Raw genomic sequence first — 14,596 nt, 5'->3', positions numbered from 1 at the left:
TGAGAGTGGAGAGGCCCTGGCCCAGGTTGCCCAGAGCAGTGGTGGCTGCCCCGTCCCTGGAGGTGTCCAGTGCCAGGTTGGATGGGCCTTGGGCAGCCTGATCCAGTGGGACGTGTCCCTGCCCATAGAATCATAGAATCACAGAATAACCAGGTTGGAAGAGACCCACCGAATCATCGAGTCCAACCATTCCTATCAATCACTAAACCATGCCCCTTAGCACCTCGTCCACCCATCCTTTAAACGCCTCCAGGGAAGGTGACTCAACCCCCTCCCTGGGCAGCCTGTGCCAGTGCCCAATGACCCTTTCCTCCATGGCAGGAGGTTGGACCTGGACCTTTAAGGTCCCTTCCGACCCAAACTGTTCCGTGATTCTATTCTATGATCAAGGGCTGGAGCTGCTCTGCTGTGGGGACAGGCTGGGAAGCTTGGGGTTGTTCAGCTTGGAGAAGAGAAGGGGAGACCTTAGAGCAGCCTCCAGTGCTGAAAAGGGGTGCAGGAAAGCTGAGAGGGACTCTTAATTAGGGTGTGCAGGGACATAACAAGGGGGGATGGCTTTAAATTAGAAAGGGAGAAGATTTAGATCAGATAATAGGAAGAAATTCTTCACGATGAGGGTGATGAGGCCCTGGCCCAGGTTGCCCAGGGAAGCTGTAGATGCCCCATTCCTAGAGGTGTTCAAGGTCAGGTTGGATGGGGCTTTGAGCAGCCTGGTCAGTGGGAGGTGTCCCTGCCCATGACAGGAGGTGGAACCAGATGATCTTTAAAGTCCCTTCCAACCCAAACCATTCGTTGATTCTGCAATTGTATGATTGTGCTCCTTACCCTACAGCCAGCAGTGGCTGAGGTGGCCAGCAGCATCCTGGCTTGTATCAGCTATGGTGTGGCCAGCAGGAGCAGGGAAGGGATTGTCCCTCTGTTCTCAGTGCTGCTGTGGCTGCACCTCAAATCCTGGATTCAGTTTTGGGCCCCTCAGTACAAGAAGGACATTGAGGGGTGCAGCATGTCAAGAGAAGGGCAACAAAGCTGGTGAAGGGGCTGGAGAACAAGCCTTATGAGAAGCAGCTGAACTTTTACAATATCAGTATTGAAAAACACCAGGTTTTCTGTTCAGTACTTTTTTTTTTTTACCTCTGGATTGGAGGTTCAAGGTTAGAGGGGCTGTACCCAGCCTTTCCTTGCTGCTTGCACAGAAAAGCAGACATTCTCAGAAACTGAACATTGCCTAATATTTGCATTTCAGGTAGAACCTCAAGCTGCCAGAAAGCCTGTCAATATGTGGCCGGGGAAAGAGACACCAGCTTCGGTCCTGCAGAATCCCTGCTTGTGTCTTCTGGTGTTAGGCAAATACTGTGAATCTTGCTGTAGAAACAGAGAAATTTGCAATAGCAAACATTTACCCTTTCCACAAGGGTTTAACTAGATGTCATGGTAATGAGGACAGGCAAGTTGCAACGGAAATAAAGAGTTCCTTGACTACCCACTATCAAAAGCATTAGTAGCCCTGACTTCCCAGTCCTCCTAGGGATTTCCACAGGAGTTTTAATTGAGTTTGAAGTATAAGTAGACTGCAAGACTACCAGTGTGACAGGAGCGACATCTATGACAAAGAAGAGCCTTTTGTGTAGGGACTGTTGAGAAGCCTAGTAAGAAACCACAAAACCGAGTAACAGTCGCTACAGCATTTTCATTGTTGTTCTGGAGGCGTTGGCTATGGAACATCTTGGATCATCAAATACATCATGTCTTCATGGAAGAAACTGGGAATTCATATCTTCTTGGAACACTTTTTTTCTGAATCACTGCTATTATTAGGGTTTGTTTTCTTTTTACTGTACACTGATTTTCTTAGAAGTGGGAGAAAAAAAATCCTCCTAAATATTTGATATATAAGTGAATCATTTAACTTCCAACTTAAGGTATGTTAAGTTTTACAGTTAATGTATTTCTGTGCTAAGGGAACCTTTGGCCTTGGAAAAGTGTGCTTCTGGGCTCCTCGTGCTTCAGAATCTCCAGCCAAGAACAGCAAGCTGGATCTTTCTGACACACAAACACTAGCATGTGCCATCTGCACAACCCACTCACCCTGCCTGCCAAACCTGCTGCTTCCCATTCTCAAGACTGCCCCATCATTGTTGTGATATCAGACCTCCAGAGATCAGCTTCTCGGACTACAAACTGATCTTGAAAAATGCTGTTTTATTCCACCAGGCACATACTGCTGGGCAGCCCCTGCAGCTGAGGAAGGTGTCCTACCTTGCCTGTTGTCCAGCAGCTCTCACACAGCTCTGCTCATCCCTGGTCCTTTGTGAGCTGCATGGGATAATCTTAACACCCCTCACTGCACTGCCAGTAAAACCCCTTTGCAATGGCTCTCCTTGGTTCTCAGTCCTCTCCAGGTTTCCATCTCTGCTTTATCAGCCAGCAGATAAAGGCACCCCAGCTCTCAGCTGGTTTATGCCACCCGCCTCCTAGGCTTGTGTGGACCTCCTGCTTTTGTTAGTCTTCCTACTACCTCTCTGCCCACTACCTCGGTCCTGCCGGCTGTACAGCTCAGTGGTAGGACAGATGGGCTATGGTGAGAGCGGCTAAAACCATGTTATTTTCTGTCTGTGTCCTTCCTTCCCTGTACAAGTTGTTGTTCACTGGTATTCAGACCTACATTTGCAAAAAATTGCATGAAGTTCCACATTCAAGGAGATGGAGAAGATGCGAACAGCCAGGCTTGCTACCCACAAAGTGAGATCTCTCTGCATATCAGAGCTCATACAAACCTGCCTCCCTATGCCGGCAGACTGTCTGGTCACCCAAGCAAATGTTCATAGACAGGAAATAGGGACAAAACACAAATAACATTAAACTACCCAGTTCTTGAACTTGAGCCTTTGTAGAGAGCAATCAGTGGCCTTAGGTCCACCTTATTCAAGACCTCCTGCACCTTCCAGTGTGCAAAATCATTGCAGTATCCGTGGGTTTGATGTCTAACCTGCTGATATTAGAGGCCTCTACTGTTAGACACATAAAGGTCTAGATGTGGCATGTCTGACTTAGAAAACCCACCAGACTAAGTAACAGAGAGAGGTCTGTCCTACTTTTTGAAATGCATTTTATTTGTGCATTCGATTATAGATTCAGCCACACCATGTAATGCTTGGCAAAAGCTAAAAAAGAGCCATAAAATCAGCTACTTCACTCTCCACCCCTCTAATGGTTTCCATCAAGTATGAGGCAAATGCCAAGTGAAAATGAAGTGGGTGGAGGGGAGAGAGCATAATAAATAATGAAAGATGCAATGAATCAGAGTCCTTAGGTAATCAAAATACTTAAGCCATAAAGATAATGAACCAGAAATAAGCTCTGTCCCTATCTCGGGACTATGTATCTCACAATTGTATTGCTGTTAAGAGTGTTCTTTGCAAACATCTATGCAGAATTGCTACGTTCTCAGTATATGCTGTGGTCCAATACTGTCTCCTAAAGTAAAAAACTAATTAGGTGTTAAAATTTTCAAAGTGTTGTTGTGGGTTAGAAGGCTTGGTTAAGTAATTGCTGCACTCCAGTGTGTTTTCTTACATTGCTTTCATCTAGTCTTTCAGCTCTCTGCTTCCTCAAGACTAATGCATAGGGTATCAAAAATACAACAGGTCTCAAATTCAGAGGAGTCAATCATTGCTAATACCATAGCAGGTAAATGTATAGGGGAAATCAGCTGCACCATCAGCTTACTATCTAACTCAGAAAATCTACCTTCCTAGATGTTAATTTTCTTCTAAAAGCTTTGTGAGCCTACAGCAGTATTTAAAAAACTTTTTTTCCAATCTACTTGAAGTTAAATCCTTTGCATTTGCCATATAGCAGAGGTTATAAAGCTCTTATCTCCTGGATCACATTTGTAATGCCTACAATAGAATCAAGTTCTTCTGCTCTGTTTTGGCAAGTGTGCCAAGTCACTGCCAAGTCTGGCAGTGAAGAACTACAGCACTTTTCCTTCCAAATTAGATGCTAGGCAAGTTCCATCCAGACAATCGTCTTTGTTTTGGTCAATAAGTCCCATTGGCCCTGGGTTTTAGTTATGCTAAGTACTTTAGTCTTTGTTGAATGCTATTATTATCTGTGATCGATTCTTCAAAGGAAGCTACAACTGTCTAGTCAGGTATGCAGTGCTCTTCCTTAATACACAACCAGCCCTTACTTACCCTGCTGCAGGCATTCTTCCTTCTGGACTGCTCCCAGCCCTTCTAAAAGCCTCTTGTGGATGTGACTCCATTCATGAGAGCTGGATTGACATCTGCGGTGAAGGTTTCAGTGACGACCCTTCTCTAAATGGGTCACAGAGGTTTCCGCCAGGGGCTCAGAGATTCAGGGAGCTGACAGCTGGCATTGGAGGAAAGGTGCAGTCAGTAACTCATCCTCCCTGAGGAAAGTAAATATCATCATGGCTTCTCCAAGACTGTCAGAAATGATTTTAGAAAAATGAGAATTACTGGTAGGCAAGGGGATAGAGGGATATCCAGAAGCATGCTGGGGAGGGCAGCTGCCTGGGAGAACAGGGACTGCTCAGCACCCTGCTGCCAGTTGCCCTTTCTCTCTGCTGGCATGGGGGAGAGTGGTGCTCTCGGTCTCCCCCAGGCACAGGAATAAAGGTTTATAACTTTTCCACTGAGAAAACGCTAAACTGGTATTTCAGAAGGGGCTACAGAGATGCTGACTTTTCCAAAGTATAGGCAATGTAGGATGTGCTGTGAGATAGTGAGGAGGGAGTTACTTAAAATATTGTGCTTGAGTACGTCCTGCTCTCTGTAGTGATTTGCAGCAGTGCAGTAACTTGCTGTCTGCTGCAGCAGCACCGAATCGCATTGGTTGGTCACAGCTCCTTCACCTGGGGTGAAAGCAGCAGTAACTACCTGGCAGCCACAGAGAAGCCCACGGAATAAAAATGCTGAGGGACAAGTTTATTTTGTTTGCCTCATTTGACTGATTGAGAGCAGCTGTCCTTTGGGTCACTGGCTTCAAGCAATAGGGAGCATTTGCAAAGTGACCTTGAGCTACTGCTGAGCTCCCAAAATCTGGCCATGCATTTTCTGTTATGCTGACGATTGATACATGCAGCAGAGTAAGGACTGCAGATCTGTTACAGCTTGGCGAGTCCGTATAAACCATGAAGGGAGCTGTTACTCTAAATCTGAGATGGATTTTGCTGAGTTTATTGTTTTTAATCCCTGCCATTCAGGATATGCTCATTATCACAAGTGACAGACTAGAGTTGTCGCCATGAATCCTGATTTATGTAGAAGCACCCAGAAGTTTAGCCTTTCTTTCTTAAAAATGTTTACGTCAGCAACCCTGGTTTGCAGTAGAATATTTTTATCATTTGGAGAAACACCAAGGTTGTGAACCTACGTTGTTGGACCTGAAGCACAGCTGGGCACAGAGCAGCCTGCAGCAACAAGGAGTGAGCCTATCTGTCTGGCAGTGTCTGCAAAATCCTTTAGGGCAGTTGACGTGTGTTGAGAGCTACATCTGGAAGGCACACCGTGAGCTTGATCAGAAAAGAATATCTGCACGCATGGAGATGTGGCCAGTAAAGCAGCTTCATACGCTGCAGACCGTGGTATTTTGCACGGCCCTCTGAACACGATGAAGAAGTGTTAAAAATGTAGCTTAGAGGCTTACTGCCCTGGTTTTGTATGAGGGTAATGAATTCTTTGCTACAAAGATCACTTGTCTCAAATGTGATAATTCAAATCTGAGGCATGGTCCGGAACAGCTTTCTGCTTCAGCCATCCACAAACAATGTTCTCAACAATGAATTCCTGGAGATGATACGAAATCAGACAGCCTTGCTTATCTGTATCTATAGCCATTTATTTGATTCTCCAGCCACATAATGACAACGACAGTCACTAATAGCGCACAAGTATCGTTAGTACTATGAGGTGATAGTCCACAGTTTGGAAAACAACAGCAGTTAGAGATTTTCTTATATTCATGGTAATTCTTAGCACTTCTTTTCTAAATTTGCATATACTGCAAAATTGCTTTTAATAGCAGGTATGCAGGGGAGGTCAAGATGTTTGGCAGGTCCCTATTGTAAGGGACATTTTTGACAATATTTAACTTTTTCTTTCCATGTCAATTCTGAATTCTTTTTTCCTCTCTCCCTTACTTCTGGGCACATTTGAATCATGCACTTTGTTCACACCGGTCATTTAGCATGCTGAATCGTTTCTGTTGGTTTTACGATGTGAAAATAGATGAGATAGAAAAGCTGAACTTCCTGTAATAATAAAGTAATATTTTATTTCTATGTTAGTAACATATCTGACAAGTTACTTCCGAGTACAGCTTTGCATTGCCTTAGAAAAAAAAAATTTCTTTTCCCTCCTCTGTTTTGAATAACCGTCTTGTTCTGTATCAAACACAGACATTAACATGGCTGTAGAAGACTGAGCTCACAAGACAAATAAATGTCCGTGTGCACTGATTTAAAAATATACCTCCAGATTTGAGGTTGGCATGTTAAAATGTATTGTTAAAACAACTGTATTGTTAAGCTGCGGTGTGTAATTGAAACTGCATTAAATCACTTGCTTGCATGCCATCCCTCTTGTATTCTTCATCCATTGTCATCTAGAATTACTGAAAAAGGAAAGCAAGATTATTTCTGTTTTTTCAAATGTGTCTGGTAAAACAAATATGTTTGCATTTAGGACAAGACTACATTGTCCTCAACCTCCCCATTGAACAGCTGTTGTCAAACCCATCCCTTCTGAAGTAGAATTTTAGCATTGACCCATCCCTAAGAAATACTTGTCAGAATATTTTTCCTCTCCAAAAATTAAAAAGTGTTGAAGAAATTAGGATTTTATTTTCAATTTATGAATTAAGAAAAACTTGTTTGCAAACCGAGCTTCAGTTGCAGCAATTAAAAAATCTTCCCCATAACTTCTAAATAATTTCTCTTTAAACAAAGCTTGTAGAACAGATGCACCACTGTACCCATCATAAATCTGTTTGAGCATTGAACTCGTGCTATGTGAAGAGAAATACTGCTTACAGATTTAGTTTCTCCTGCAGTATTTAGATTTGTCTGGGAATCTTTCAGGCACTGGGTTTGCTCCAGCTCCTGCTAGGTTCGTGGGAATCCCTCCACAGTCTTTCCTTGGAGCAGGCTCAGATTTCTACTGAAGCAAACTCAGTCTCTCCCTCAGAGTGAAGATAAATGATTTCTCTGGTGAGTTCCCAGAGATTTCTGCCCACTGCAGGTTTTGAGAACTGTGCCCTGAGGCTGCACTTCTGCTGGTCTCACCTCTGGCAAGGAGAGGAGGTGCATGCAATAAAATGCCGTTCACATTTTTAGGTGAGGTATTTTCTCTGCAAGAGGGACAGCCCCAGGCTAGAGTCTTGAGGAATAACTAGTATTTTTGAACACTTACGGGTGTTGGAAGTGCCGAAAGATCTCTGCAAACCTTCTGTAAAGAAATAGTGTTAAATGTTAGTGCCTCATAAAACACAAATCACATCTTGTTAATAACGAAATAAGAGCTGTTAATAGGTCTGACCCTCTCCTTTGAGATGAAGGACAGCCTTCTATACTCTGCTTGCCGCTCCTTGAGACCAAAGTGGAGGAGCATAGAACGCAGTCCTTAATTGAACGACTGCTGGAGAAATTTGTAGGGAACATTTTGTAAGTAAAGAAAAGGATTTACCTGTTCCACTTAATTTGGTTGGTGAGTACCTCTAAGAAAGATGGAAAAGAACATTTTACAAAGCTGACAATGCATTCAGTTTTGGAACTTGGTACTGTACCCTTGGAGCTCATGATCAGGGAAAAACTAGGGAGGGATGGGGTTGGGCAACTGAAGAGGATGGTTTTCAAAAGCGTGATTGAGCACCCAAAGATGCAGGAGGTAGGTGGGAGCAGGAAACCACACTGGACAGAGGACAAGCTGGCCTTACAGTGGTTAGGAGCAGACCTCTTCCTTTTCTCCAGAAACAGTCTTTCTGCCCCCATTGCCCTCTCCTTTCCAACACCCCCAAGATCCCACCTGAATCCTCATCAGCCCCTCAAGGCCATGCACACACCCCATATGAAGAAGCCAGTGGCTGGTGGCTGTCAGCCTGGCTCACTGAAACCCACTGCTTGTTGTTTTCTCCTAAGGGTCAGTGGCGCGTGGCTGGCAGGTCACTCACCAAGCATGCCTTGCAGCAGCGAGCTCAGCTCACGCAGATAGTCCTGCATCAAGCGTCGGGAGTCGTTGATCTTGTCCTGATCCATCTGTACTGCCACCACTTTTATCCTGCTGGCGCGCAGTCTGGCTTGCTCAGAATCCTGAATCATGATCCTAGGGCGCAGACAGTCATTTCACCAAGAAAAAAACATTTAGCATTAGAAAGTTATCAAACTCCTTTGTTAAGAAGGACTCAACAAAGAAGAGGGTGCTTTGGCAACATGAAATATCAGCTCATCAGCTCTCTGAGGTTAAGTGGCTTGCAATTGTTATATATTGTTATTTATTTAGCAATGCCTTTTGCTTACCAAACCCAAATGGGAACTTTCAAATGAGGAAAATAAGAAAGGGACAGGCATTTTGCTAATACCCTTGTGCAAATAGTGTTTTGACTTGCCTGCAGGAAGGCTCTTACTGTTCTAATACAACCACTGTTGTGATAGAAAGAAAGTGCCAAATATATTGACTGGTTCCAAGCTTCTGGAAAATGACTTTGATCCCGTAGGCTAAATTTTGACACAGCTGTGAGTAATACACTGTGCTGCTGCCAGCACGGCCACTAGGTACATGGTGATTCAAAGTTATCCTTACAATACAAATGCAAACCCAGCTTTAATTTGTACGAGTTAAAGAGACGACATCTTAAAATCTAGCTAGATGTTTGAGCTAGCCCTTCATGCGTCTGGGGAGTTTAGTGCTGCAGCAAAATCTCTTACGGATCTGTAAGTTATTGTTCGTGTGGCTTTGCACCATTGAATTACAGCTGACACCCAGGCATCAATTAGGAAGTGATAAGTTATAAATTAAATGTATCATTTTCAAGAGAGGGGATAATAAATCCCTCAGGCTATTAAGGTTGTACACAAGCAGAAGCAAAAAACGGTGGGAAATGAGCCAGCTACCTCTGCAGCCAAAGTCTGTTCACTGGGACTTAATGTGCAGCAGTATCACTGATACGCATCCAAGAGAGTGTTGCTGTAAACTGAACCCTATGGGCTTCACCTCTAATAAAAATGCTTTCCTGCTAATAAAAGCCAGTGGTTTTCCTCAGAATCCAGCAACTGAGTAGCAGCCAGGGAAAACGGTAAGCAGATATCTCTCCGTTCTCAATAATTGTGTGTACATGGTGCCTTTTAACTCGGCTGGAATAGGGAGTAGCTTTGCAGCATAGGGCTCCAGGACAGAGGGACACAGGTGCAGGGGTGTGAGGGGGTGTGGGGTGGTGTCGATCCCAGTTATCAATACCGTATTTTTTCAAAGAAGAAAAGTGTATCCAGGTGGAACATACCTGTCCATGGCCAGTTTGAATTCCTAGAAACAGGATTGCCAAAACAAAAACAAAACCCAAAACTGTTAGAAAGGGCAGTTGGCTGAGAAATAGGCATATTCATGAAGAAAAGCAGAATACTGCTGCTTACTTTGATGAAGAGGAAACTATCTGGCTGGTCTCTCATCTTCTGCAAAGACTGAAGATGCTGTGCAGCCTCATCTCTCCTCTGTTCAATTTCCTTCTTCACTTTGGTAATCTGTGCCAGTTGTTCTTTCTCACTGGACTGAATGTCACTCAGGATCTTCTTTTCTTTCTGAATAATCTCTGTCTGCATCTCTTTAATCAGCTTTTGCACCTGAGAAGTCACTGTTTTTGTATTGGTCTAAATGAACAGATAAGAAAATGGTGCACTGGCTTAGAAGCCCAACGCTTTGCTTAATGTCTCTGTTCATTGAGTAGGATTGTATCTGTCCCTTGCACTGGCTTTAGAAGGAAGTGGACAATAAACATTCACTTAGAATACCTGACTAAACAGAGTGTTATGAAAATTACCATGTTATTGTAAAAAAATCAGATAAAATTCAGTGTGAGAACTGTATCGGTAGACACTGAAAATCCCACTTGCAGACTCAAATTGTTTTTCTTTTATTTAACAGATAGAAAACATAAAAATGAATTGTACAACCTGTTGTCTGCCAGTCCTGCAACCTGGTCCATGCAACCAAAATAAATGGTGGCATCTCCCAGCTGGCTCCTGCTGCAGAAAGCTCTGCTGGGAGGCTGTGAGATAGCTTGGCTTCTGGCAGTTTCTGACACCGGCGTTTTCCCTGCTTTGGACTATTTCTCATCATCTGCTCAGTAAAATTGCCATCATTTATTTCTTAAACTTGTGGAGGAAAGATGCTCTGAATTAATGGTGATCTGTGTACCAACCTGGAGCTGATTCTCGCATTGCTGAAGGTTTTCTAGGGTTGCAGCTAAGGAGGTTTTATGTTCCTGCAGCCTTGTCATGGTGTCCAAGAGTTCACCCTAGCAGAAGGAAAGGCAGCACAGATAGCTTTAAAGCAGACTGGCAGTTTGTGGAGCTGGTGAAATGGCACCAACACCTTCTACCTGCATGCTTTCACCAGTGATTTCTATAATAAACTGTATTCACCTCATAAAGATAGGGCATAACAGAAAACGGATATAATAATCTTGAAATCTTTCAAGTCAATGTTTAATTTTTATATATGTGTAACTTTGTATGTGGTAGGTTAATAAACAACTTTCCCTTTGAATAAGTAAATTTCACTTTACATCTGTAGATCTTACTTTATCTGTTAAAGTTCTGTTCATGCCACAATCTTTGCATGTGCTTAATGTGATCCAAATCCTTAGTTTTCACATCTGTAGCAGCTTTGGGATCTGAGGATAAGGTAGTAAGCAACCATCTTTTCTGATGATCACCACAAGAGCAGTACTTATTCACCCAGCTGTTCATTTTAACAGAGCCCACGCTTATCGAGTGTTGTTATAGGGTACAATAACACATTTGAGAGGAAACATTAAACTTTGTTCTTTGGGGATTAGACAGTCTCTGAATGGTTCTGGTTGTCCTGGCTGCCTCCAGCAGTGTTTCCACACACTGAGCACTCATGAATGGCCACAGCAGGCACAGCTGCCACATTCCTGTTTCTTTAATGAAAATGATGCCAGAAAGCTTAGGTTGTCCATGAGATAGCTGTCACAGCTGGAAAAGTTTTAATTTTTGAAAAAATAAAAGACAAACAACCAAATTGGACAGAGGTTTCTTGCACCAAAACCTTTTTATAATTCCTCCTGAGGACCTGCATTCCTGATTTCCATGGCTATTCTGGGGGGTTTGAGGGAAAAAAACCCAAGAGGAATACACAGCTGAGATCTCAGCTTATCAATGGAGATGGCTTCTCCATAAACAGAGCAGTGTTTATCCTTTACCAGCTCCAGGGAGGAAGGAAATGGCTCTGTCCTACACAGCTCACTTCTCTTTGGAAGCTCCGATTTTTTTATATGTAACTTAGGGGAGAAATTTAGTTTGTGATAGATATAATTACTGCAAAGGATGCTCTCTGCTAATATCTGAGGAGGCTGAGACCCATCCTGAGGTCCAGAGCGAGTCAGATGTTTCCTGCCTGTGCATGGGGTTGCCGCAGGATGTTTTGCTTGGGCTCTAAATTGAGCCCAGAAATATCAAATGCGAGGCAGTGAGGGAGCACACCAAATGCATGTTACCCCCACAGTTTCAGCTGCCTCTGCATCACTTCAAGGACAGCAGCTGGACTCAAAGGCAAGGGCCTCAAGGCCCATCTCTGTGCCCGTTGGAACGCTGGCTCAACAAAACTTAGGGCAGAAGGAGCCAGGGGGAAGGGCCTTGAGCAGGAAAAGCTGTTTCCTAACACCAAATTCATCAGTGGCAGGGTCTCTGAGTCTCTTGTGGAGGAAAGGGCTTCTTAATCCCTACAGGAATACTTAATCCCAGCCAGAAAGTGGTAGTTTGCAGCGGGGTGGAACAGCAGAGCCCTGTGCCTGCGTCTTGCTTGCTCTCCTGCCTGCACACCCACATCAGCACCCACTGCAGGATTCACCCACCCTCCTCCCGGGCAGCCCCAACCACCTTTCTCTGCCCTCTGCTTAGCCTGCCAGCCTGCTTTGGCGACACAGGGGAGGAAATAACAAGCTAATTCCAGCACAACGCACCAGTTGGGACAGACACGAAACACCCAGAGCTGCTGCCTGCCTTCCCTCACCCCCCATGCCATGCCATGCCATGCCATGCCATCCCATCCCCATTCCCTGGTGAGAGCCTTACTGCCCCTCCTATGCTTCCCCCCCATTCCTCCAGGTCAGGAGCTTGGAGCAGGGACCGTGGAGAGAGGAGAGCGCCTTACCAGGTGTTTGTTATGTGCCTCCTTCAGGGTGCTGATGCTGTGGCCCTTGTGGCACGGCGCGATGGAGCAGAGCGTGCAGATGCACTGCCCCTCATCCTGGCAGTAGCACTCCAGCAGCTTGCCATGCTCCAGGCACCTCCTCTCCTCTGCCACACCACCTGTGCCCACCTCTACCAGGATATGGTCCTGCTGGGAAGCCTTGGAATTGTGTTTGTTCAGATGAGCCTGGCACAAAGATGCATCACAGGTCAGACAGGTTTTCTCTGCTGGCTGGGAGCGATCCAGGCAAAAGTCACAGAGAACCACCTCCTTCTTCCCCTCTACAGACCCCTCGCCCTGTTGTCCTTTGGAAGTGGTGGCCAGAAATGCCTCCACGATGCTGCACAGCTGGAAATTCTTCTTCAGGACGGGCCCCAGCTGTAGCTGGCACACGGGGCAGGAGCAAGGGGCCTTGGATCGCTGCTGGGCACCCAGCACCTCCTGGATGCACTGCTTGCAGAAGCTGTGACCGCAGCTCAGCGACACCGGGTCCCTGTACAGACACAGGCAGATGGGACAGCTGAGTTCGTCCTCCAGGGCGGCAGCCTCTCCAAGCTCTTTCTTAGCTTTTGCCATGGCTGTAAAAATGCTGCGTTAGACAGTCTGCAACAAAGGAAACTGAAAGGACTTCTTGGAGTTGTGCCCCGGTTGCAGACCCAGCCCAGAGGCTGTGAGTGCTTCCTCTGACAGCCCTGCAGAGATTCATGCACTCCCCCTCCCAGGCTCCTCCCGCAAGCAGCTCTTGTGGGCCAGGGCAGGAGGGGATGCAAGGGAGGGTACGGGATGGACAATTCCCCTGCAGCCCTCTGCCCTCCCTGAAAAATCCTCTATCCCACACCAGGGGCAGCGAATTACAGATAAACCCTGGATGAGAAGAGTATGAGCCTGGCTGGAGCAAGCCAGGAAGCCCCTCTGCTTTGTCTGGTTCTTCTCCACAACATTCACAGATGCTCCCATAAAGGTAAAACAGGGACAACGCAGGGGAAAAGTTTACTGGGACTTGTTGAGGCTGGTCTCCTACCTGTAGCCAGCTGAAAGGGGTGGTGGTAAAGGTTCCCAGAAAGGCACTCTAGGATAGAAATATCCCTCTACTGAGTCACTATCCTTGCTTATCTCACTTTGCTCCCATACCACCTGAGACCAGGCAGAGCAGCAGCCACTGCAGGTAGATTTGAGAGACTCAACTCTACCTGTATAGTTTTAAACATCATTTTGGTGTATAGAATGCAAAAAAATTATTGTTTGAGTGTAGAGGAGAAATCAGTGAGAAAAAGGCAAGTTGCCCTTGCAGTTCCTCAGCCAGCTGGGCGTACCACAAGCTCAGCCTTCCACTGGGAGCTGTTGGCACAAAGCACACTGGCAGTAAGTGTCCTCACAAAAAGTAGTCCCTGAGCTTGTGCTGTCTGTGGTGTTTGCAAAGGCTGGCTTTACTCAACTGCTCTGGTTGCCCCTGGGTTCCTGAGGACTTGTTAAACATATATTATTTGAACCAAGCAAGACTCTGTGTTTGGCTAAATGCCCAGAGGAGAATAGTTACTTCAGTTATTTTACAAGAATTCATCATATGAATCTGCTCCTAATGGCATTGGCCTCTCAGTCCTCTCTGACTTGATGCACCTGCTGGAGGTGGGTAGAATTATTCCCTCCATAACAGAGCACAAGTTCATTTTCAGCTTGCTGCCTATTACCTGCTCCCTAATGCTGTCTTATGACCTTGGCCCACTGAATGTTTCAGACGCTGACTGTACTTTCCAACTGATGTTTCTAATTCCCATTCCTAACCAGGCTGTGTTCTTTATCATTATTTTTTCTCTTCTCCATGGGGTTGGTGGCTTCACACTTCATTACTGCTAATCCCTTTTCCCCCACAGTTGTCTAGAATGCGACCAACGCTGTATGTGGTGCTCACATTGCTTTAAGGTTCCCCCAACTGCTGCTTTCCATTGCCCTTCCTCATCTCCTCCAGTGCAAACGCTGCCCTCAGTGCAAGTGGCACTGGCTGGCTGCTGTGCTGCTGTGTGCATCCCAGCCCCAAAACGTGGTGCTGCATGGGAAAAATTCCATTTCATCAGCTCGGAGCCTATTAGGTCTGCAGAAGCAGTTCCTCCCAGCAGAAAACTGTGGGGATTTTGTGGATCTTTCTGGGT

At 45.4% G+C, this 14,596-nt stretch overlaps 1 protein-coding gene across 1 annotated transcript; it reads right to left on the bottom strand.

Moving 5' to 3' along the window:
* Positions 1 to 5,770: 5,770 nt before the first annotated feature.
* On the bottom strand, positions 5,771 to 13,169 carry LOC138727091 (E3 ubiquitin/ISG15 ligase TRIM25-like). Its single transcript, XM_069869259.1, has 8 exons — positions 12,411 to 13,169; positions 10,435 to 10,530; positions 9,650 to 9,883; positions 9,520 to 9,542; positions 8,194 to 8,345; positions 7,710 to 7,740; positions 7,437 to 7,472; positions 5,771 to 6,639 (listed from the first exon to the last, which is right to left on the bottom strand). Exons 1-8 carry the CDS (start codon positions 13,023 to 13,025, stop codon positions 6,627 to 6,629), a joined length of 1,200 nt encoding a protein of 399 aa, XP_069725360.1. The 5' UTR covers positions 13,026 to 13,169; the 3' UTR covers positions 5,771 to 6,626.
* Between the last annotated feature and the right edge of the window lie 1,427 nt (positions 13,170 to 14,596).

The sequence above is a fragment of the Phaenicophaeus curvirostris genome, chromosome 15 (genome assembly GCF_032191515.1).
Source record: "Phaenicophaeus curvirostris isolate KB17595 chromosome 15, BPBGC_Pcur_1.0, whole genome shotgun sequence".
Classification (NCBI taxonomy): domain Eukaryota; kingdom Metazoa; phylum Chordata; class Aves; order Cuculiformes; family Cuculidae; genus Phaenicophaeus; species Phaenicophaeus curvirostris.
Note: the sequence above shows the minus strand (reverse complement) of the source record. Positions and strands in the feature narration are given on the sequence as shown.